General features: G+C 44.8%; 1 protein-coding gene across 8 annotated transcripts in view; it reads right to left on the reverse strand.

The window, feature by feature from the left end:
• Window positions 1-2,609: 2,609 nt before the first annotated feature.
• Window positions 2,610-24,173, reverse strand: part of AMZ2 (archaelysin family metallopeptidase 2) — a 94,951-nt gene continuing 73,387 nt past the window's right edge. For 6 of the 8 annotated variants that reach the window (XM_068262598.1, XM_068262595.1, XM_068262597.1 and 3 more), the window contains exons 3-8: window positions 18,853-19,026; window positions 17,917-18,045; window positions 15,811-15,971; window positions 15,478-15,654; window positions 5,915-6,046; window positions 2,610-3,215 (exon numbers count right to left, since the gene is read on the reverse strand). In XM_068262598.1, coding sequence (XP_068118699.1) covers window positions 3,174-3,215; window positions 5,915-6,046; window positions 15,478-15,654; window positions 15,811-15,971; window positions 17,917-18,045; window positions 18,853-19,026 — 815 coding nt within the window. In that variant the 3' untranslated portion in view covers window positions 2,610-3,173. The remainder of the gene's footprint in view (window positions 3,216-5,914; window positions 6,047-15,477; window positions 15,655-15,810; window positions 15,972-17,916; window positions 18,046-18,852; window positions 19,027-24,173) is intronic. The other 2 variants (XM_068262593.1, XM_068262599.1) reach the window with 2 other exon arrangements.

Raw genomic sequence — 24,173 nt, forward strand, 5'->3', positions numbered from 1 at the left:
TAACAAATGTCAATTCATAAAGATTAGAGGTAGCGGTATGTGGACGGGTATTACCGCTACCTCTGATGTGGCGAGAAGCGTGCGGAATACATTGCAGTGAATGGGACAGACCTCCCAAGCAGCTGCAGAGAGAACACCGCACGGAGGGATTCCGCCTGCTTCTCCTGTTTCCGCATGTCTCCCGACAGCCTAACGCCTGCCTACAGCGGAATATCTCCGCACGCCTGTCACAACTAGCAAAATTTTTATGAATTACCATCCTGAAGGCGGAAATACCGACAGCGGTGTTTCCCCGCTCAACGTTACCTTCCCGACAGCACTTTTATGAATCGAAGGGCTCTTTCACATTAGGGCAGATTTTCTGTGTTTCAACGCAAAGGGTAAAGTTTGCGTTACCCAAGGTGAAATGAAAGTCCATAGACTTTCATTTTAGCTTTCACATATAACGCTGCGTTTTTGTGCGTTGCGTTACACTGCACCCAGGCGCAGTTTTTCGGCCAACGCTAGCTTTATGCGTTACAATGTTAGTCAATGTAAAACGCACACTATGCGCGTTTTAATCCGTTAACGCAGGCAATCAGTCCCAGAATGCAACAGAGGAACAATGTAGAAAGTTGACAACTAAAAGAAAAAAAAATTACCTGCGTTTTTCTATGTGCAGTAACGCATTGAAAACGGATTAAAAACGCACACTCACTGCAGTGCAACGCATATCAAAACGCAGTAAAAGGCATACAACAAAACGTATGCTTTGAGCGTTCTCCAACGCAAGCTCTGATGTGAAAGAGCCGTATGGGAGAACAGTGATAGCAGACAAGCATCCAATACACACAGTCTAAATCTGAAACGGTGGAAAGCCTGTGGCTCAATATGATTTGAAGGAGCTTCCCAGGCAGAATTTCCTAAGTGTCACTTCTGTGTCTGAGAAATACAGGTCCTTCTAAAAAAATTAGCATATTGTGATGAAGTTCATTATTTTCTGTAATGTACTGATAAACATTAGACTTTCATATATTTTAGGTTCATTACACACAGCTGAAGTAGTTCAAGCCTTTTATTGTTTTAATATTGATGATTTGGGCATACAGCTCATGAAAACCCAAATTTCCTATCTCAAAAAATTTGCATATTTCATCCGACCAATAAAAGAAAAGTGTTTTTAAAACAAAAAAAGTCAACCTTCAAATAATTATGTTTAGTTATGCACTCAATACTTGGTCGGGATTCCTTTTGCAGAAATGACTGCTTCAATGCAGCGTGGCATGGAGGCAATCAGCCTGTGGCACTGCTCAGGTGTTATGGAGGCCCAGGATACTTCGATAGCGGCCTTAAGCTCATCCAGAGTGTTGGGTCTTGCGTCTCTCAACTTCCTCTTCACAATATCCCACAGATTCTCTATGTGGTTCAGGTCAGGAGAGTTGGCAGGCCAATTGAGCACAGTAATACCATGGTCGGTAAACCATTTACCAGTGGTTTTGCCACTGTGAGCAGGTGCCAGGTCATGCTGAAAAATGAAATCTTCATCTCCATAAAGCTTTTCAGCAGATGGAAGCATGAAGTGTTTCAAAATCTCCTGATAGCTAGCTGCATTGACCCTGCCCTTGATAAAACACAGTGGACCAACACCAGCAGCTGACATGGCACCCCAGACCATCACTGACTGTGGGTACTTGACACTGGACTTCAGGCATTTTGGCATTTCCCTCTCCCCAGTCTTCCTCCAGACTCTGGCACCTTGATTTCCGAATGACATGCAAAAGTTGCTTTCATCCGAAAAAAGTACTTTAAACGACTGAGCAACAGTCCAGTGCAGCTTCTCTGTAGCCCAGGTCAGGTGCTTCTGCCGCTGTTTCTGGTTCAAAAGTGGCTTGACTTGGGGAATGCGGCACCTGTAGCCCATTTCCTGCACACGCCTGTACACGGTGGCTCTGGATGTCTCTACTTCAGACTCAGTCCACTGTTTCCGCAGGTCCTCCAAGGTCTGGAATCGGTCCTTCTCCACAATCTTCCTCAGGGTCCGGTCACCTCTTCTCGTTATGCAGCGTTTTCTGCCACACTTTTTCCTTCCCACAGACTTTCCACTGAGGTGCCTTGATACAGCACTCTGGGAACAGCCTATTCGTTCAGAAATGTCTTTCTGTGTCTTACCCTCTTGCTTGAGGGTGTCAATGATGGCCTTCTGGACAGCAGTCAGGTCGGCAGTCTTACCCATGATTGCGGTTTTGAGTAATGAACCAGGCTGGGAGTTTTTAAAAGCCTCAGGAATCTTTTGCAGGTGTTTAGAGTTAATTAGTTGATTCAGATGATTAGGTTTATAGCTCGTTTAGAGAACCGGTTCATGATATGCTAATTTTTTGAGATAGGAATTTTGGGTTTTCATGAGCTGTATGCCAAAATCATCAATATTAAAACAATAAAAGGCTTGAACTACTTCAGTTATGTGTAATGAATCTAAAATATATGAAAGTCTAATGTTTATCAGTACATTACAGAAAATAATGAACTTTATCACAATATGCTAATTTTGTGAGAAGGACCTGTAATGTGATTCTTAAAAAGTATTTACATGCAAGCATTGGAATTACGTATTATATAAGGAAGTTTGAGATTCACAATGGATCTGGAAAATGACTGCAAGTCATCACTTTCACCTCACAACCGTCCTCATTTGGAGATATCAGGGACAAAAACTGAAGGGAGATCGTCACCAACAATACAATTTTTAAGAGCACCATTTCCAATTAAAATAAAGAGTATTTGTGAAACTGTATTTTAAGGTGAATTGAAACCTCCACTAGAAAACTGTTGTACCTATACCTAGGTGAAATAATAATACACCCCAACTTAATCCCCCACGATGTCTGACAGAGGGTTTTGGGCAGTGAAAAGCACCTGTTTGGTCCATAAGTGATGAAGTCAGCTGTTGCCTTGGTGACATGAGACCTTGGTAACATCCAATGAGAAGATGCAGGGCGGAGAGCTTCCAACTGGCCATCAACATTCTCCATCCTGGCAATAAGAGCAGGATCAATAAGGTAATATTACATTTTTTGGAGGGGAGTGGGAAGGACTATTTTAAACAGTCATTACTGTACCTAGTAATAGGTACATAAGTCCCACTTAACTCTGACTCTGGTCACATACTGTGGTCCAGGCTTTCTTCATCCTGGTCCTTATACTGCAGACCTCATTTTCCAGGACACCGTATTGAAAACCTGAACAGAAGATAGACTTATGAGACTTTAACGTAAGCTTGAACAGAAAATAGACTTATGAGATAAATAATTGTATTTGTAATAGTAGTAATGGGAAATAGACTTTATCCAGAGTCTATAAGTCTTATTTTCTGTTCAAGGGCTGGATTACTAAGGCTTGGTTCATGCTTAAATCTGTACATTCAGGTCCAGTACTGTCCTTTCAGTTTAACAGGCATGGGCAAATTTGGCCCTTCAGCTGTTAAGGAACTACAAGTCCCACAATGCATTGCAGGAGTCTTACAGCCACAGTCATGACTCATAAAGGCAAATGCATTGTGGGACTTGTAGTTCCTTAACAGCTGGAGGGCCAAGTTTGCCCATGCCTGGTTTAGCATCACTTTTCTAGGAGTGTGTAAAGGGTTGCAAAGGACCAAAAAGCCCTATTACTAAAATGTTAAGCAAACCAAAAGTTTGTCTTCTTAAAACACAAGGTATTTGCAATAATTCAGGTTGGAGTAAGCATATGATGTCTCACACAATGCATCACTGCTGTATATGCAAATCATCCTTTGTTGTCCCTGCAAGCTAACCACACCTCCAGAACCGCTAGAATGCAATGATGTGTCACAAATACATTCTGTTTTAAGTAGGCAAACTTTTGTTTTGATTAACATTTTATCAACTGGGCTTTTTGGTCCTTTGTAGCCCCTCACACGCTCCTAGGAGTTCTGGTTCACCATGAGCTTGGTGGTTATTCTGTAACTCTGGGTGTTTCAAGTCCTACTCCATGGAGCTACATTAATCCATGCCATGCACTGATGAGGATCAACCATTCCAAAACACTCTGTATGCATGTTGGATTATTGTTGCTCTGTACAATTAACAAGCTGACACATCATTGCATTCCAGCGGTTCTGGAGGTGTGGTCAGCTTACAGGGACAACAAAGGATGATTTGCATATTCAGCAGTGAAGCATTGTGGGAGATATCATATGCTCACTCCAACCTGAATTATTGCAAATATCTTGTGTTTTAAGAAGGCAAACTTCTGTTTTGCTTATCTTTACAACGTAATCTATGATAATAAACAACAAAATAAAAGTAAAACATCTGATTTTATTGTTTCCTGAAGAAATACTTACAGTGCTTTGTTGGAAATACATGGAATTGTCCATAATCACCAGGAGGTTAGTGGAAGCGATGCACTGCAGCGTGAGGGGAAGAGTACCATAGAGAATAACGAAGGTAGATATGATACGTATTACTGGTGAGGGGGTGAGGTTCCATAGGGCATACCTGCCCTTTATCCTTGCCGAGTTCCGTAGCGTATAAAGAAGGGAGTGAAGTCTCATATTTTATCATTACTGTGGTGACAGAGATCCATAGAATATAATGAAGTGATGACCCGACTGTTGCTGTGTATGGCTAGGGGCAATCCGCCCATGATGCCAGGTGAATGGGATGCATCAGGTGGGGCAGTGGCATCCCGCCCACCCTCTATTCCGCTGCTTGTAACGGTGGCCGCCTCCTCTACGAGAGTCCCTGGTCCTCACTTGGCTAATAGACCTGCAGTGCTGCTGTGAAGAGGAAGCAGGAGAGTGGTTCCCCTGGTAACGCCAATATACAGGAAGTAAGTATTTCCTGTATATGCGCTGCTACGCTACAGGAGCCGCCCTCCTGCTTCCTCTTCACAGCAGCGCTGCGGGTCACACTGACCTAAGGTCTATTAGCCAAGGGAGGACCGAGGACTCTCGTAGAGGAGGTGGCAGCTGACTCATTCACAAGGTAACGAGCGGCAGCCGCGGCGAAGGAGGAGGGAGCAGGCTGGCTATCAATTGAGGGTACCTATGTGGCTACCCTATATACTGGGGCAACAATACTGTCTACCTATACTGAGGGCAACAATACTGGCTACCCATACTGGGGGCAACTATACTGACTGCCTATACTAGGGGCACTTTTACTTAGCTTCCTATACTGGGGACAACTCTACTGGCTGCATATACTGGGAGCAACTATAACTGGCTGACCTATACTGGGGGCAACTATATCTGGCTACCTATACTAGAGGCACTTGTGCCTGGCTTACCAATACTGGGGGAACTTATGTCTGGCTAACCTATACTGGGGGAACCTATGTCTGGCTACCTACACTGGGGGCACCTAAACCTGGCTACCTACCTACCTATACTGAGGTTGTTTTTTGGAGGGTTCACAACGCAGCTATAGCGAGTGGTGCAAATTGTCAGGTGCTGTGGGATCATTATAAATGGGGGTCGCATCTTCACAAGATTGCCCCCGGGCAGCAAAAAGTCTAGAACCGGCCTTGGGTATGATATTCCATAATGTACGATGAGAGAAATAATGGCCTGTCATTTGTCACTGAGGGGAAAGAGTTCAGAGTATACAGGGGAGGAGTTATGACCTGTCATTTGTCATTAACGAGGGGGCAAAATTCCGTAGAGTGCAATGAGGTGAGTGATGTCCGGACACTTATGATTGCTGAGGAGGCGGAGTAACATAAAGCATAATGGGGAGAGTGACCAATCAGTTCTCACTGCTGAGGGAATAGAGTTCCACAAAGTATAATGAGAGCAGTTATGACCTATTTGCCATTGCCGTGGGGGGTAGAGTTGAAAATTCCAGGATACTGATTTTAGGCCTCAGAAAATGAAAGAAAATTGCAGTCAGGAAATTTACAGAGTAATATCCAGGACCTGCAGACACTTCTTTATCCAGTCCCTGTGTTCTTGGAAACTCTCCAGCGGTTTTTGGATGTGGTATTGGTTCCTGCCACGAGCCACAGAATCCACATTACATCCATCATCAGTCATCCAGAGAAGAAGAGCCTATATAATGAGGAAATCGGATCAGAGACAAGACTGATGGAGGACTACACTGTAGGAGGCACTCAGAAACCATATCAATAGAGAACAGAGTTATAGAAGACACTCAACAATAAGATAAAATTACACAAGACTATAGTATAGGCCACTGTACTACCCCTGCTCAAGAAACCCTCCCTCGACCCCTCGCTACCCTCCAACTACCGTCCTATCTCCCCCCTTCCCTTTGTGAACCAGACGCTCAAGGAGTTTTGAGGCAAACACCTGACCCAGTACCTCAATGCCAACTCACTGCTAGACCCACTGCAATCTGGATTTCGGTCTGCCCACTCAACCGAAACTGTTCTCACCAAAGTGGTCAATGACCTTGCCTTAGCTAAAGCTGAAGGTAAATACTCCATTCTCCTCCTCCTTGACCTTTCAGCAGCTTTTGACACAGTAGATCATCCCCTACTCCTCCAGTCCCTCCATTCCTTGGGCATTCACAATCTCGCCCTGTCCTGGCTTTCATGCTACCTCTCCAACCGCTCCTTCACGACCGCCTTCAATGAGTCCTCGTCCACCCCCAACCACCTCTCGGTGGGAGTCCCCCAAGGTTCGGTCCTTGGCCCCCAACTGTTCACCCTCTACACATCCTCCATTGGCAAGGTTATCTCCTCCATGGGTTTTAACTATCATCTGTATGCAGATGATACCCAGATCTACCTCCACACCCCTGACATATCCACCACTACCATGGACAAGGTCTCCTCCTGCCTATCTGCCATCTCCTCCTGGATGTCCGCTAGGTTCCTGAAACTAAATCTAGACAAAACGGAATTTATGATCTTACCACCCGGACATCCATGAACCTCCCAGATGTGCATGTCACTGTTAACCACACTACCATTCGCCCTACCTCTCAAGCCCGCTGTCTGGGTGTCATCCTGGACTCAACACTCTCCTTCACTCCCCACATCCAAAACCTCACAAAGTCCTGCAACTTCCACCTTCATAACATCTGTAAGATTCTCCCTTTCCTGACCTCTGCCACCACCAAACTCCTCATCCATGCCCTCATAATTTCCCGCCTTGACTACTGCAATGCCCTGCTGTCTGGTCTTCCTATGACCCGAACAGCCCCACTGCAGTCCATCATGAATGTGGCAGCCAGAATTATCCACTGCTCCCATCGCTCCACCACGGCGGATGCCCTCCTTGAATCCATCCACTGGCTTCCTATCCAGTCAAGAATCAGATTCAAGATACTGTGTTTGACCTACAAATCTGTCCACAAAACCTGTCCAACCTACATTTCCGATCTTACTCAGAGGTACACACCTAGCCGCTCACTCCGCTCTTCCAATGAACTTCGCCTAACCGCCCCCCGCATCACCCAGTCCCATGCACGCCTCCAGGACTTCTCAAGAGCTGCTCCAACACTATGGAACTCTCTACCTCCACCCATTAGGGCAGCCCTCTCCTTCAACATCTTCAAGAAGGCCCTCAAAACTCACCTTTTCACTCTGGCCTACTACCCCTCATAAGTGCTCTAAACCCACAGCTGAACTCTGGTCCCCTACCTTTCGTGACCTTACCTCTCCCTCTAGGTTGTAAGCCTTTGGGCAGGGTCCTCCTCCTTTTGTGTCCTACCTGATCATGCACCTCTATTACTGTGCACCCATGCTATGCATCTGAGTGAACCTAACTTGCCTAATCTCCATGCTCCCATCCAGTGACTGACTAAGCATTACCTGGTACTCATACTGTGCTGCATGATCTGGTCTTTCTTGTATTCCTGTATTGTCATTTTGCTGTATGTCACCCCTAAATATTGTCTGTAACCTAAACTAATGCCCAGCGCTGCGTAATATGTTGGAGCTTTAGAAGTACAATAAATAAATAAATAGGTGCTTACAGTAACCATACTGATGGAGAGCAGAACTATAGCTGCCAGAACAATATAGGGAGTCAGAGCAGTCAGAACTAAATAGGGAGCTCTCAGAGACTACACTGAAGAAGACAACACTACAGGGGGCTCTTTCAGTGTCCAGTCTCATGGGAGACAGAACTACAGTGAGGCACTCTCAGTTACCTGGCTGATGGGGACAGATCTACAGGACGTTGTGTGAGGAGGGACAGAAATATGGAGGAACTCTCAGTGATTAGACTGATAGGGGCAGAACTATCGAGGAAGCTTACATTGATAAGACTAATAGGGGCTGAAGTATAGAGGAAGCTCTGATTACTGATAATCAGACTGATCAAGGGCAGGACTATGGGAAGAGATGTGAGTGACGTGACTGATGGGGGGTGGGGTAAGGGGGACCTCTCTGTGACCAGACCGATGGGGGGGGAAGGGGGTGCAGAAGTACCGATGGAGCTGTCAGTGACCAGAGTGATGAGGGACAGAACTAGAAGAGGAGCTCTCTGTGATCAAACTAATGAAGAGCAGAACTATAGGAGAAGTAGTCAGTAATCAGACTGACAGGGGCAGAACTATAGAGGAAGCTTTCAGTGGTCAGACTGATGGTTGCAAAACTATAGGGGAGCTTTCAGTGATCAGATTGATGAAGGGCAGAACTGCAGGAGAGCTCCTATTCAGGCTGACTGGAGGTAGAACTATGGGAAGAGCTGTCAGTGATCAGGCTGATTGGGGGTAGAACTATGGGAGGAGCTGTCAGTTATTAGGCTGATTGGGGGTAGAACTATGGGAGGAGCTGTCAGTTATTAGGCTGATTGGGGGTAGACCTATGGGAGGAGCTGTCAGTTATTAGGCTGATTGGGGGTAGAACTATGGGAGGAGCTGTCAGTGATCAGGCTGATTGGGGGTAGACCTATGGGAGGAGCTGTCAGTTATTAGGCTGATTGGGGGTAGAACTATGGGAGGAGCTGTCAGTGATCAGGCTGATTGGGGGTAGAACTATGGGAGGAGCTGTCAGTTATTAGGCTGATTGGGGGTAGAACTATGGGAGGAGCTGTCAGTGATCAGGCTGATTGGGGGTAGACCTATGGGAGGAGCTGTCAGTTATTAGGCTGATTGGGGGTAGAACTATGGGAGGAGCTGTCAGTTATTAGGCTGATTGGGGGTAGAACTATGGGAGGAGCTGTCAGTGATAAGGCTGATTGGGGGTAGACCTATGGGAAGAGCTGTCAGTGATCAGGCGGAAGGGCAGAACTATGGGAGGAGCTGTCAGTGATCAGGCTGATTGGGGGTAGAACTATGGGAGGAGCTGTCAGTGATAAGGCTGATTGGGGGTAGACCTATGGGAGGAGCTGTCAGTGATCAGGCTGATTGGGGGTAGAACTATGGGAGGAGCTGTCAGTAATAAGGCTGATTGGGGGTAGACCTATGGGAGGAGCTGTCAGTTATTAGGCTGATTGGGGGTAGACCTATGGGGGGAGCTGTCAGTTATTAGGCTGATTAGGGGTAGAACTATGGGAGGAGCTGTCAGTGATCAGGTTGACTGGAGGTAGAACTATGGGAGGAGCTGTCAGTGATCAGGTTGACTGGAGGTAGAACCATGGGAGGAGCTGTCAGTGATCAGGTTGACTGGAGGTAGAACTATGAGAGGAGCGGTCAGTGATCAGGCTGATTGAGGGAAGAACTATGGGAGGAGCTGTCAGTGATCAGGTTGACTGGAGGTAGAACTATGGGAGGAGCTGTCAGTGATCAGGTTGATTGGGGCAGAAAAACACAGGTCTAGCTGGGTATAATAATAAGTATATAATATAGTATGTAATATAAGTGTAATACAGTAAACCAGTAAACTTTATTCAATACAAAGTAAGTAAAACCAATAAACAGAGAAAAGCAGCGGAGCGCCTACCGCACATTGCTCGCACAATCATCCACGCACACACCCACATTCATACATACATACATACATTCATATACAGTATATAACCAGTCATATATAGAATTGTATGGCTGATAGTGTATTCCAAATAGTAAATAGAAGATAAATCCAGAAAAAGCCAACGTAACTGCAGTTTTGTGTGACGCAGCAAAGCAGGGAGATGGTTAAAGTAGCAAATGATGTGGCAGCAAGCAGTGTCAGTCCAAAATCATTGGCCATATCAGCTACACATCAGTAATCATGCAAATGTCTCTTCCCGTTGGTAGATCATGCAACTGGTACACCTGCTACGCTTAAAGTGAACCTCCGGACTAAAAATCGACTCAGCAGCACTGAAAAGGCCTGGTGTTTCTTTAACAGTTTCACAGCATCAGAACTTTGTTTCTCTTATCCAAGCCTCATTTTTAGCTGCACAGAAGAAAACTGCCCGGGCTTTTTTCCCCTGATGCTGTGCAAAGCATGATGGGATTTCTGATGTTGTTGCTCTCGTTCTGCTGTTTTGGTGCACATTTTTTTATTTTTACATTTTGAATTTGACATTTGAAGCCTAGCGTGTGCAGCTGGGAGGGGTTATCAGGATACAGGACAGTTGGAACTGTGTCTCCTGCTCCTTGTCACCTCCTTTCAACCAAAAAGATGGCTGCCCCCATGACAAAGATGGCAGCTCCCATTAATCACAAACATTTGCCTGTTCTTTTAAAACAGGGTGGGTAAGAGATGATATTACCTATCTATTCTAATTAACGAATGTAACTTGATGACAGTATGTTTGTTTAGGCTGAAGTTCCCCTTTTAACATTTCTGAATCTCAGGGCATATCCATCAACACAGTGCAGGCTGTATATACTTAAAGAGGAACTCCAGTGAAAATAATGTAATAAAAAAGTGCTTCATTTTCACAATAATTATGTATAAATGATTTAGTCAGAGTTTGCCCATTGTAAAATCTTTTAAATCCCTGATTTACATTCTGACATTTATCACATGGTGACATTTTTACTGCTGGCAGTAGCTGCTACTTGTTTATAGCTGTTTCCAACTGCCAAAACAGCAGCTATTTCCCACAATGCAACAAGGTTCACACACAGGAAACTGCCAGGAGTACCATGGTCCTCAGTGTTTCTTGTGGGAGGGGTTTCACCATAATATCAGCCATACAGAGCCCCCTGATCTGTTTGAGAAAAGGAAAAGATTTCTCATGTAAAAAGGAGGTATCAGCTACTGATTGGGATCAAGTTCAATTCTTGGTCACGGTTTCTCTTTAAGTCTGGAATACTCACAGAACACTATTTTGTTCCCAAGACTGAACCGCTTCTTTGCAGGAGGCTTGCGGTGACAGGCGCGTGATGGAGCGGGTGCGTGGACAGGCCACACATGCACAGTTGCTCATGACTTCAGTTGAAGTCGTCGGGTTAAAGGAGCTGACAGAGCGACCACGGATGGGACCCAGAGGATGGCGAGGGACCTCGTGGGCTACGGGGGGGCTGGATGAAGCCCCAACTAATTGCAGGTTTTCATTATTAAGAGCTGCTCAGGGTCCCATTAACGCTCACCACCCATGGGACCGTTAGTGCCTGAGCTGTAAAAAAAATCCTGTCCCAGAGACCTCGGAGAAAGGGTGTGGTGAGGAGCTGGGTTCTGGGGTATAGTCTTATCAGATCTCCAAAACAGTGCGCAGGAGCAGAGGAGGAAGGCAGCATATGGTACAGGCAGTGTGGTCTCTACCTACTCGGTGTGAAGAATGGAAGAGTGGTTCTGAACATGATGCCAACCCAGCTAGGCACTCTGGGACTTGGGCTGAGTTGAAGTTGTAACCTCAGCTATCTGGTTTGTGCACAGTTGTTGGAATCTCTCTCCACTATCTCTCTCCCCTGTACATCTCCTCTCTAGTTTCTAGATACCAACCCAATCGCAATCTCAGATCAGTGCATGACCTTACCTTGTCCTCTAGAATTACCTCCTCGCATTCATATGCACAAGATTTCGCACATGGTTCACCCCTCCTCTGGAATGCCCTTCTACAACACATCCGTCACTCTCCAACCTGATATCTTTAAACGCTCCCTCAAAACTCACTTTTTCTGACAAGTATACCTTACGCCATTCCCCTTTTGACTTAAAGCTGGCCATACACTAGGCCGATTCCCGCCAGATCGACAGCAGATTCGATCACTGGGATCGAATCTGCTGTCACATTGTTCCCGCTACACGCCGAATTTCGATCTATTTCGTCCGATCCCGTTGATCGCTCCGTGCGGAAAATTACCGTCGATCGCCCGCGGGTAGGGAGCGCCTCGCTAACGGCGTTCGAGTGCCCGACGACCGACGCAATAGAGCGGCAATACATTACCTGCTCCGCCGGCGCGACTCACCCCGGTCACCGCTGCTCCGTCTCCGCGCTGGTCTGGTCTCCGGGTCTTCACTTCTTCCTGCCCGGCAGGAAGTTTAAACAGTAGAGGGCGCTCTACTGTTTAAACTTCCTGCCGGGCAGGAAGAAGTGAAGCATGCCGGGGCCGGAGACCAGAGAGGAGATGGAGCAGTGGTGACCAGGAGCAGGTAATGTATGCGGGGGGAAGCGGCGGCAGCACCACCACCACCACCACAGATTGTGAACGGTTTCAGGCTGAAATCGGTTCACAATCTGTTTGCAGTAAAGGTAGCCATACGATCCCTCTCTGATCGGATTCGATCAGAGAGGGATCTATCTGTTGGTCGAATCTGATGGCAAATCGACCAGTGTATGGCCACCTTAAGTCCAAGTTGCACTCCTTACTGGATAACCTAAAAAACAGGGCTGGCCTCTCCCACCCTTTTGTGTTTTGGAATTTGTTTCACCAAGTCTGTATTTTGCACCAATTCTGTATTTTTCTACCAATTCTCTATTTTGTATATTAGTGTATACCATTGTCTGTATTATTATGTACCCCATGTGTGTTTCTTACTTTGTACAACACCACAGAATATGTTGGCGCTTTATAAATCAATAGTAATAATAATGCATGTAGGGATTAGGACTAGGGAACTTGAACTCATGAAACTGTTATGAGCAATGGGTAAGCTGAACTCAGTTCACACTGAGAATTGCGCTCAGTTTGCCAATTGCCAACAAAGCGATAGAGCAGTGTCACCCTATGAAGGTGTTCACATTGCAGCGTTTTCATTTTGAGAAAATCGAAAACATGCTGCCTGTACCATTTCTGGAGCGCCTTTTTCTTAAAGGAATGTTCAAAAATGCACATTCCTTTAAAAATGGCTCTGAAAATCGATTTGCATAATCACAATCGCTACGTGCGAAGCTATTGCATTTTGTAGTGTGAGCTAAGCCTAGACAAACACCCTTCCAAAGCTTTTGACAGGTAAGACAGCAATCCAACACCTAGTGAGCAAGTATTATGGGCTGTTTTGTCAGATCCCACTTTCACCATTCAGGATTATTGTCTGTCGCTGAGAACCACAGTGGCTTATTCATCAAAATTAACTTAAATTAACTTAAAGAGAAACTCCGACCATGAATTGAACTTTATCCCAATCAGTAGCTGATACCCCCTTTTACATGAGAAATCTATTCCTTTTTCCAAACAGACCATCAGGGGGCGCTGTATGGCTGATATTGTGGTGAAATCCCTCCCACAGGAAACTCTGAGTACCGTGCTCCATACTCCTGGCAGTTTCCTGTCTGTGAACCCTGTTGCATTGGGGGAAATAGCTGTTTACAGCTGTTTCCAACTGCCAAAAAAAGCATGTGTGTGTGTTAGGCTCCCTGCACACTGCAAATCCGTTTTCCGATTCCGATTCCGTTTCTGATTTCGTTTCCGATTTTCAATTCCGATTTTCCCTGAATACATTCAACAGAAAAACGGATCAAAAAACGCAGCATGCAGTAAAGATTAAAAATCGGAATCGGATGTAAAAACAGATTAAAAAGCGGAATCGGAAATGTATGCAGTGTGCAAGAGGCCTAAAAGAGGAACTCCAGTGAAAATAATGTAATAAAAAAAGTGCTTAATTTTTACAATAATTATGTATAAATGATTTAGTCAGTGTTTGCCCGTTGTAAAATCTTTTAAATCCCTGATTTACATTCTGACATTTATCACATGGCGACATTTTTACTGCCGGCAGGTGATGTAGCTGCTGCTTGCTTTTTTGGCAGTTGGAAAAAGCTGTAAACAGCTATTTCCCACAATGCAACACGGTTCACAGACAGGAAACTGCCAGGACGATGGTCCTCAGAGTTTCTTGTGGGAGGGGTTTCACCACAATATCAGCCATACAGCGCCCCCTGATGATCCGTTTGTGAAAAGGAAAAGATTTATCATGTAAAAGGGGGTATAAGCTACTGACTGGGATGAAGTTCAATTCTTGGTCACGGTTTCTATTTAAAGCGGAACTGTAGATTCCTATTAAACACATTGTTTCACTTACCCCCAAGCCCCCAGCAGCTGTCCTGTCCCACGCCGCTCCTCAACAAGCCTCCGTTCGCCCACCGCCAGCTACTTTCGGTTTCGCCGCCGGCCACTGCGTGGCTCTGGCCACACGCATCCTTTCTTTGCGTTCCCCGCTATTGCAGAGGGGAATGCAAAGAAAGGATACTCTTGGCCAGAGCCGCGCTGCCATCGACTTACAAGTTGAGGTACGGGACCGAGCGGCGGCGGGGGAACGGAGACTCGTTGAGGAGCGGCGCGGGACAGGACAGCTGCTGGGGGCTTGGGGAAGCCCCAGGTAAGTGAAACACTGTGTTTACTTTATATCTACAGTTCCTCTTTAAGTTGCTATTCAGTCATGTCTGACTCTTTGTGACCCCATGGACCACACCACGCTAGGCCCTCTATCTTCCACTAGTGGCTGGATAGTGTACCGGTTAAGGGCTCTGCCTCTGACACAGAAGACCTCGGCTCTTCTTGTTCAGTAAGCCTGCATCTATTTAGTAAGGATACCTTGGGCAAGACATCCTAACACTGCTACTGCCTACAGAGCATGCCCTAGTGGCTGCAGATCTGGCACACTGAGTCCGCCGAGAGAAAAGTGCTATTTAATTGTTATGTGTCTTGTCTTCTACTGCCTATCAAATCTTCTCCAAGATCATGATTGTTGCTTCCATGATACTATATGGCCATCCTATTATCTGCTGTCTGCTCATTTTGCCCTCGATCTTCCCAGCATCAGGGTCTTCTCCAATGAGTCCCCTTGTGAGCTGTGTGAGTAGTGAAGGATGATTTTCAAGCAGAGAGAAAACTGTGAAGAAATACAGATTCTCCTAGTACAAGAGGTAATATGTGCCCTAATACAAAGTATCATTGATATCGATAGTTGTTCTTTAATCCACTATCAGATTGAGCTGATCCCAATCTGTATGAAAAGATCTATTTTTCTTATAATCTCCCTAAGAATTGCGTGTGGATCTACAGAAAAACCACTTGTTTTTTGGTGAAACTGCAGCTTATTGTCACATTATTTGGCATAAAAGCTCCATCTCTGGAACAGGCTAAGTGTGGAGTTGGAGCCAGAGATTGCACTGACTGTATTCTACTGCACCCCAGAGTTAGGTCACACATAATATAGGATACCCCTGGAACTCAGCATGACACTCTGTACCTGGTATCTCTCTGCTATATTGAAGCCGATGGCTGTGTGTAGCTTCCTCAGGCAGATGGGGCAGAGGTCCAGTGGTCTACGGTCACTCTCTTCCAGGTGGTTGGAGCCCTGCATTACACAGTGCAGCCACTGGCAGTGCCGAAGGCCAAAAATATGACCAATCTCATGCGTTAATGTCCGGAAAAGGAAAAGCAAATACATTTGGATGGCTGTAGATTACATCTCCATTGAAAAATATATCACACTGTAAATTTCTCATAGACAAGGATCCAAACACAGCGATATAAGGGAACTTATCAACAAAGGCTATGTCAGTACTGCAGCATGTCTTACCTTGCAGGATCTCATCAGAAGATTGCTGGTGATGGGCGGAGTATAATAGCCATTAAATACAGAGTAATCTCCTTGCGCAGGCTTATTCCCCCAAACTCTGCCTTTGTAGCCAGATGTGTAAAAGTCATCATCATAGCGGGCAAAGCTGAACACCCCCACCCCTGCATAGAGAGCAAAACAAGGACATGTCACATTATCCAATGAGGATACAAAACTCCCACCCCTGCAGACAGGGCAATGCCAGAGCATGCCATATTACATTATCCAGAGAGAATACCAAAAAAAAGCAATGCTAGAGCACATCACCAGCTATAACATTATTTAGAAAGATCACAACATCCCCACCCCTGCATAGAGAGCAAAGACAAAGCATGCCATATTACATTATCCAGAGAGAATACCAAGTCCCCACCCCTGAGGAAAGAGCAAAGCCAGAGCATGTTCTATAATATTATCCAGAGAGAATACAAAATCCCCACCCCTGAGGAAAGAGCAAAGCCAGAGCATGTTCTATTATATTATCCAGATAGAAAACAAAATCCCCACCCCTGAGGAAAGAGCAAAGCCAGAGCATGTTCTATTATATTATACAGCGAGCAGGGCCGGTTCAAGTAACAATGGGGCCCTAGGGCAATATTAGCCTGGGGGCCCCCCAACAGACACCGCCCTGACCAAAAAGCGTCATCAGAGGCCCTTTGTTGCAGCCAAATTTCCCTCCTGGGCCCCTGAGCTGGCTGCTGACCCTCCCCCAATCATCCCCCAACTTAACAGACTCTGCAGTGTCCCTGGGGGGCAACAGTTCAGATGGGGGAGGGACAACTTGGGGGCCCCTACAGACTCTGGGGCCCTGGGGCAACTGCCTATTTTTTCCTATGGTAGCTCCGGCCCTGACAGCAAGAATACAAAATCCCCACCCCTGAGGAAAGAGCAAAGCCAGAGCATGTTCTATTCTATTATCCAAATAGAATACAAAATCCCCACCCCTGAGGAAAGAGCAATGCGAGAGCATGTTCTATTATATTATCCAGATAGAATACAAAATCCCCACCCCTGAGGGAAGAGCAATGCCAGAGCATGTTCTATTATATTATCCAGAGAGAATACAAAATCCCCACCCCTGAGGAAAGAGCAATGCGAGAGCATGTTCTATTATATTATCCAGATAGAATACAGAATCCCCACCCCTGAGGAAAGAGCAATGCGAGAGCATGTTCTATTATATTATCTAGAGAGAATACAAAATCCCCACCCCTACAAAGAGAGCAAAGCCAGAGCACACCACCTACTATACAACATTATCTAGAGCAGCCTTTCTCAACCTTTTTACCCTGGAGGAACCCTGCAAGTAATTTTTGGATCTCAAGGAACCCCTGAATTTAATTTGCAGGTGGCATGGTCTTTAAAAGCTCTCCCTTTATACATACCTTTCCCTCTAGTGACCCTTTCTCCTTCCCCTCCCCTTTATGGGGAGACTCTTAATCCCCTCGTCCCCACCCCTTCCCAAATTATGTTATAAAATTTTGTGGTGATTCTTATAATTGTAATGATACAATAATTCAAGCTGATACTAATATGTTTTGTTCTTATTATGATTGTAACTATAGCTCCCTTACGAGGGATCTAATTTGTATTCCTGTGTGATGTTATATTGTATCTTTTTCATTGAATAAACACCCTTGAAATGAAAAGCTGGTGTCGCATTGATGTCCTGTTACAGTGCCCTTTATTATAATTTCCCTTTATTCTAGTGCTTTTTATTAATGTGTTAATTATTATTCTAAACACCAATGTGGTACTTCTTTATACAGTAACCCCTATTATAGTGTGTTCTCTATCATACTTCCCTCAACACCCACGATGGGGAAAAATGCCAAGAAACCCCTGGAGTTCCAGGGAACCCTGGTTAAGAAAGCCTGATCTAGAGAGAACAGGACACCTCCACCCCTGCAGAAAGAGCAAAGTCAGAGCACACATAAAATATACACCAGGCAGAAACCTTTCAGCTTGTACTTGTACATACTGTGTTGATAAAGACCCAGAACCATCCCAATATCCTAGAGTGGTGGAGGAGTAAAGTCTTCAGGTGTCATATGATCTCATTTTTACCTTCAGTCAGAGAAGCTGTCCCAAACACAAAGTTCCAGGAGTCTTGTGGGTAAAGGTCAATCATAGTGGCCCCAACTATGCAGAAGGCATCAGATGGCTTTATCTTCTTCAGATATCGAAGGAGATCTCCTGAGGACCAAAGAGAGAAAAAACACACACAGGCTTAACAATTATACATGCAACAGAGCACAGAGGTCCATCCCACTCAAACATGGTCATTTCTGGTGGCTTAAAGTCATCTGCTTCTTATATCTCTTGATTCTAGTGGTGATATCATCTTGCCAAGGCTCCAGAGGTGCTCCCTTTTTGCACACAGTAACAGGAAGAAGGAAGGGGGACCTCTTGCATTGGCTGCTGAATAGTTATCTCTATCCATCAAGGGCTCAGGAGGCGTATGTATTATTACGCCGCAGGTGAGTTGGGCGTAGGGCGAGCCAAATGATGGTTCTCCCTGCTGCCGCTTAACTCCCTGGCGGCGTTAAATACATTTCCCCCTCTGAGTCATCGCAAATCGGAGGGAGGTGTAATTCAGTGTCCAGCAATTGCCGGAGCCCCGAATTCCTCTTAGGCGCCCTGCGCAGCACTATGGGGTGCCAAGCTCTGCACATATTACCAGGGGCTCCCTTCCCTCTGGTGGACTTTTCTGTCTCTCGGAGGCTCCACTGGTGTGATCATGAGTTCCCAGCTCTGCACAAGTGCTGCAACACTCACCAGGGCTCCCATTCTCCAGCTGGATTTCTATTGAATACAATAAATATAACAAGAGGCAAAAGACATCCCAAAAACCAAGGATTGCAGAAATGGAACTTAGATTTATGGCCGGTGATCTCATTACTGGAAATCCCAATAAAAGAAGGGCCTAGCATTTTACTGAACTAAGAATGCGGGTTTGGTAGTACGGAGCCCACTGTGTGACAGCCATGAACTATGTACTACCTGTGTGAATCTGGAGATTGTGAGTGGAGTCATTGATCCGGAATGTGCAGCCAATGTCAGTAATGCTGACAGGACCTCGAATCTGAACTGGCAGCCCATGGAAGAAGGCTTGGCAGTATCCCCTCAGCCAGTCGATATATTCCTCAGTCTGCTGATCGGAGCTCCCAAACTGGCCTGAGGTAAGAAGAAACAATACTCAGCTGGACAGAGGATGAGGGTTATTAGGATGTCCATCAGAGCTACACAAAGCAGAATATTTCTATAAAAACATAAAATCATAAAAACCGTTCCCTGCAATAGGATATAATTGTAGCCCAATTCCTTCACAAATGACTTGATGTCTCCTGACATAGAGACTACAGTATAATCTCATTATAATAAACTCTGGTATAGTAAACTACCTCTCCAGGTCCTGGTAAATCTCCATTATAAGTCTATAGGAGCACCGCCTGGTATAGTGAACGCTGATATAATAAAACGTCTGTTGTAGTAAACATGTTTTTGGCCCCTACGTGAGGCCGACTCTGGATATAGTATACAGTGGGCGGCGTGAGCGTCATCTGTCAGTGTGACACCCACGGTCTGCTGCTCTCTTCAGGCTGGTTACAAGTGAGTTGATGCCCGATAAACATTTGTAAGACAAGAAGAATGGCACCGGTGCTGGATATACAGTACTGTACAAATAAGCAGCCTGGGGAAAATGAGGAGACTTCGTGATTGGCTCAAGTGTGAGCAGAGAGTTTTGCCGGACATGTGCTGCAAGTCCCGCCCACTAAGGTATTAGAGCCACGCACCAGAAGCGAGTGGCTGCCTCTATTCAGTGATGGCTGCAATTTTTAAGGAGCCCTGGATACTGTTTCAGTAATTTGTCCAGCCTGGCTATGCAGCCCTAAGGTATACTTAACCTTCTAGTCCGCTAAATGTGCTCATGCTTGTACTGCACCCTCCAGTGGGAGGACAGAGTAGGTCTTTTGCAGCAGAGAATGTACCAGGGCTGCTGGACCATTTCTAATGCTGGGAATACACGGTTCGTTTTTGCCTTCGTTTAAACCTTCGTTTCGATTGTGCCTTTTGTCCTTTTCGATCCCGAAATAATCGGTCATACGGTTAATATCACCACCCATGGTTTCGTTTTTTTTTTCGATTCTGATGGTTTCGTTTTTCCAATGATCGAAGGCTGCAAAGAAACGAAACGAAAATCCCTTTTTACAGGGACGGACGGCATAAACGAATATATAATCGATCTGAACAGCCATCAAGCCTACCAATGGCTCGATTAGATGGATAAAGAGAGATAATATCAAACATGTTCGATCACTAGTCGTTCGTTTTTGGGGTCTATTAATCGAAACTATAATGAGATTATGACTATTTTCACATACGTTTTCAACACTCGATTCGTTTACCGAACGAATCGAAGGTTTAAACGAAGGCAAAAACGAACCGTGTATTCCCAGCATAAGACAATTTCTGATATAGTAAACTTCTGATATAGTAAACCTCTTTTCCTGGTCCCTTGGAGTTTACTATAACAAGATTATACTGTACTGGAGAATATAAGTGGATTTATTAAATATATGCTACCAAGTGGGAAAATTTTACAAACATAACCTGGGTCCAATCAGGCACTGGAAAGGACTAAATTACACAAAGGGAGTCAAATAGCAATAAGAAACAATTGGGTTGATACAGCAAACGTCCAGGAAGCCGTGGTACCCTGAGCACACAACTATTGGCTGGTGCTACAGCTCATGACATGACCCTTACCTGGTGGGTGCGATGGTGTGTTATGGCTATGTGCGATTTCCTGTCTGGGTGCTGCAACTGGCTGAGCCATTTTAATCAACAACTACAGCTTAAAGTGGTATTATAATCCCAAACCAAAAATGTCAGTATCAACTCTTAAAGAGGGTCCCAATGAGGCTTCCCCCATCCCTGTAACTGCAGGCAATCCCCCGAAGTGACCCGCAATCCTGGCTCGACAAGGCTTGATATATTTACCTTCCCTGGCTCCAGTGGGGGCGCTGTTGCGGCTCTCAGCATGGAGATAGATGAAAATAGCCAATCTCTGTCGGGTCCGCTCTACTACGCAGGAGACTTTTGCCTGCGCAGTAGAGGGGACCGACAAATATCGGAGCCACAGAGAGCCGATACTGTGCCTGTGCTGCAGCCGGAGAGGTAAATATTTACATCCCCACTGTTTGGAGGAGCATAGCGAGACCGTTGTGGGACACAGGAGGACGGGGGAAGCCTCAATAGGATCCGGAGGCTTCCTCCACCCAAGGTGAGAACCCCCATAGGAACTTTTTCTCGTTACAGGTTTTCTTTAGTTACATAAAAGAACATTTGAAAGTATTCCCACACATTCCCTGTGTGTAAAAATATTTATTTTCACTCTAGAGAGCAGGAGAATCTTACTTATCTCTTGTCATTGGCAAAGGCCAATGCAAGCATTGCCAGCTGAAGCTCTCTGAGGGATGCCTTTTCTGTAGGACAGACACATTGGATTAGCAACAGTTGAGTCACTACAGCAGAAAAGGAGGAGGGCAGAGTGAAGACACATGCCTCAAAGAGCTTCAGTCAGCAAGGATTACATTTGCCAATGACCAGAGATAAACAAGCTTTTTCAGCTCTCTGTACAGAAAATAAAGGTTTTACACACAGGGAATGCATAGGAATGCTTTCAAATGTTCATGTATCTAAGAGTAGTTACTGAATTTTTAGTTTTTGGAGTATAACCCCACTTTAAAGGAGCACTACAGTGAAAGATTTTTTTAAATTGAAAATTCACCTATATGCATACCTACGAGATTTTCCATAGAGTAAAATGCATTTTAAATTACATACTTTTCTCCTATGTTTTTGTTACTTACAGTAAGTTTTACAAATTGGCCAGTTAAGACAGGTTTTGGATTAGTCCATTTCCTCATGGGGGATTCTCAGTATCTCCATTCTTCACAAAAGCACTCAATGAAAATAACCTACACAAACATGCCAGCCAGTCTGTCCCCTCTTTTTTCCTGAGAATCCCCCATGAGGAGATGCACTATTCCAATACCTGTCAGAGCTATCAGATTTTTACTATCTATTTTGACAACTGCATATGAAAAAGTAATTTATAGTGCATTTGACTATTGGACAAATGTATACTTTATATGTATGCACAGACTAACCAGCAAGCTCATGGTGACCCAGAACTCATTGGAGTGTGTAAGTGACTACAATGGTCCTAAAAGCCCCCTTACTAAGATGTTAAGAAACACAAAAGTTTGCTTTCCTAAAACAGAAAGAATTTGCGATAATTCAGGTTGGAGTGAGCTTGAGATGTCTCCCAGAGCAACACTGCTGAATATATGCAAATTAACCATTGTACCCTTAGAAGCTAAACACACCTCCAGAACCGCTGGAATGCAATGATGTGTCAGCTTGTTAATTTGTACAGAGCCATAATAATCCAACATGCATACAGACTGTTTCGGATTGTTTGATCCTCATCATTATATGTATATGTATATGTATGCATATGCGTATTTTTAATTTTACAATTTTCATTGATAGTAGTCATTAGAAATTTTTCACGCAGCTGTAATATGTTCAGCTCTGTTTAAAGCAGGGGTCTCAAACTCGCGGCCCGCGGGCCATTTGCGGCCCCCGATACAATATTTTGTGGCCCTCGCCGGCTTCCTTATAGTTCGCTTCAGTGCTCCCAAGTAATCCGCCGCATCCCGCCGCAAACAAGGGCTGCAGAGCCCTCAAATCGCCCTGGGGGCAATCCGTCGGCATTTCCTGGAAGGGGCAGAGCTTTCAGCTTCAGCTCTGCCCCTCCTGACGTCAATCACCGCCTCTCCCCGCCCCTCTCTGTGAAGGAAGAGTGAGAGGGGCTGGCAGAGGCGGCGATGCGCCGCGATTAGTGAAATTCCTTAGTGAATTTAGCGATTAGTGAAATTAGTGAAATTCCCAGCCTCATCCAGACTTTGCCTCCTGCGGCCCCCAGGTAAATTGAGTTTGAGACACCTGGTTTAAAGCCAGAAAAGAGCAAAATGGCTCATATGCTACCACACTCATAAAATAATAACATTTCTGTAACCACCGTTAGAAATGTTAATTTTCCCAGTAAACTCCAGTAAATATCTTAGTGTTTCTGTTCAGGGAGACGTGACCACCCAGTTGGGTGCTTCAGGGTCTTCGGGACGGTTTCGAGGGACAAGGCAGCGCAGCTAACTATAACTTTCTTTTACAGGACGGCTGCTTTTACATTTAGGCAGAAGATCCACTTTAATTTTAAAGCTAAGTGTTCCTCTCCCATTGATCATAAAGCAGCAAAATAACTCGACTGAATAATTCATAAGTTTATTGTTTGTTACTTGATAGCGCTCACATCTGATTGTTATGGCCAGAAGGCACTTGTGTGGCTGTTACTGACCTGATGAAGCAGGAAATACCCAAGAAATGCATTGTCTGACCTAATCTGTGTGCAATGAACTCTTGAATGATTCAATTAAGTTATTTTGCTGCTTTATGATCGACAGTAGAGGTAAGCCAACTATACCCCTCCTTTTTAAATGGTTTTTAATTCTTGTATATATTTTTGGACGTCTCCAACCACCTTCTATCATCGGTTACTCCTCTATTGGGAGGTTGTACTTTTTGGTGTAATCTTTGTCCCTAGGACCTACCTAATCACTGGGAGAGCGACTTTGAGGATCCTCGCAAGCCCTGACCGGAGACCGAAATTCCTCTGAATGCCATAGTGGTGGTTGTGAATTCTTGCAACCAGAAATTTGTGCGTGAATTCTATGCAAAATGTACTTAATTTCCTGGTGTTTTTACATATTGCATTATTGGCTCCTGTTTTTTTCTCTTTTGTGTTTCCCAGTCCACCTGGCCCACCCCTCTCCAGATTTACTATTTATGTATTCCCTATATTGTTTCCAAGCATGTAACATGCAAGGCATGTCAACACTGCCTTTGTCAATCATCATGTTTACACCTTTGTTATATCTAAGTTTAAAAGGTATAACTGTGGCAGTCTGTTATTTTACAGAGTCCTCACTTAAGAAACGACTAAATACATACATACATACAGTGTAGTCTTCGTGTATAAAATGTAATGTTATGTTGTTACTGAAAATATTTTTTGTTGCGACATGTTACAGTACTGTATAAAATGTAGTTAGTTGTTTAAGACAAATTAAAATTATTTTGAAAACAACCAAAAAACATTTTTTATATATCGAAATCCAGAGTTGTCTGAAAGTAAAGCTTTTGTCCATGTTCCACTGTGTTACATAGTTTGGTTGAAAAAAAAAGACATCCGTCCA

The sequence above is a fragment of the Hyperolius riggenbachi genome, chromosome 12 (genome assembly GCF_040937935.1).
Source record: "Hyperolius riggenbachi isolate aHypRig1 chromosome 12, aHypRig1.pri, whole genome shotgun sequence".
Classification (NCBI taxonomy): domain Eukaryota; kingdom Metazoa; phylum Chordata; class Amphibia; order Anura; family Hyperoliidae; genus Hyperolius; species Hyperolius riggenbachi.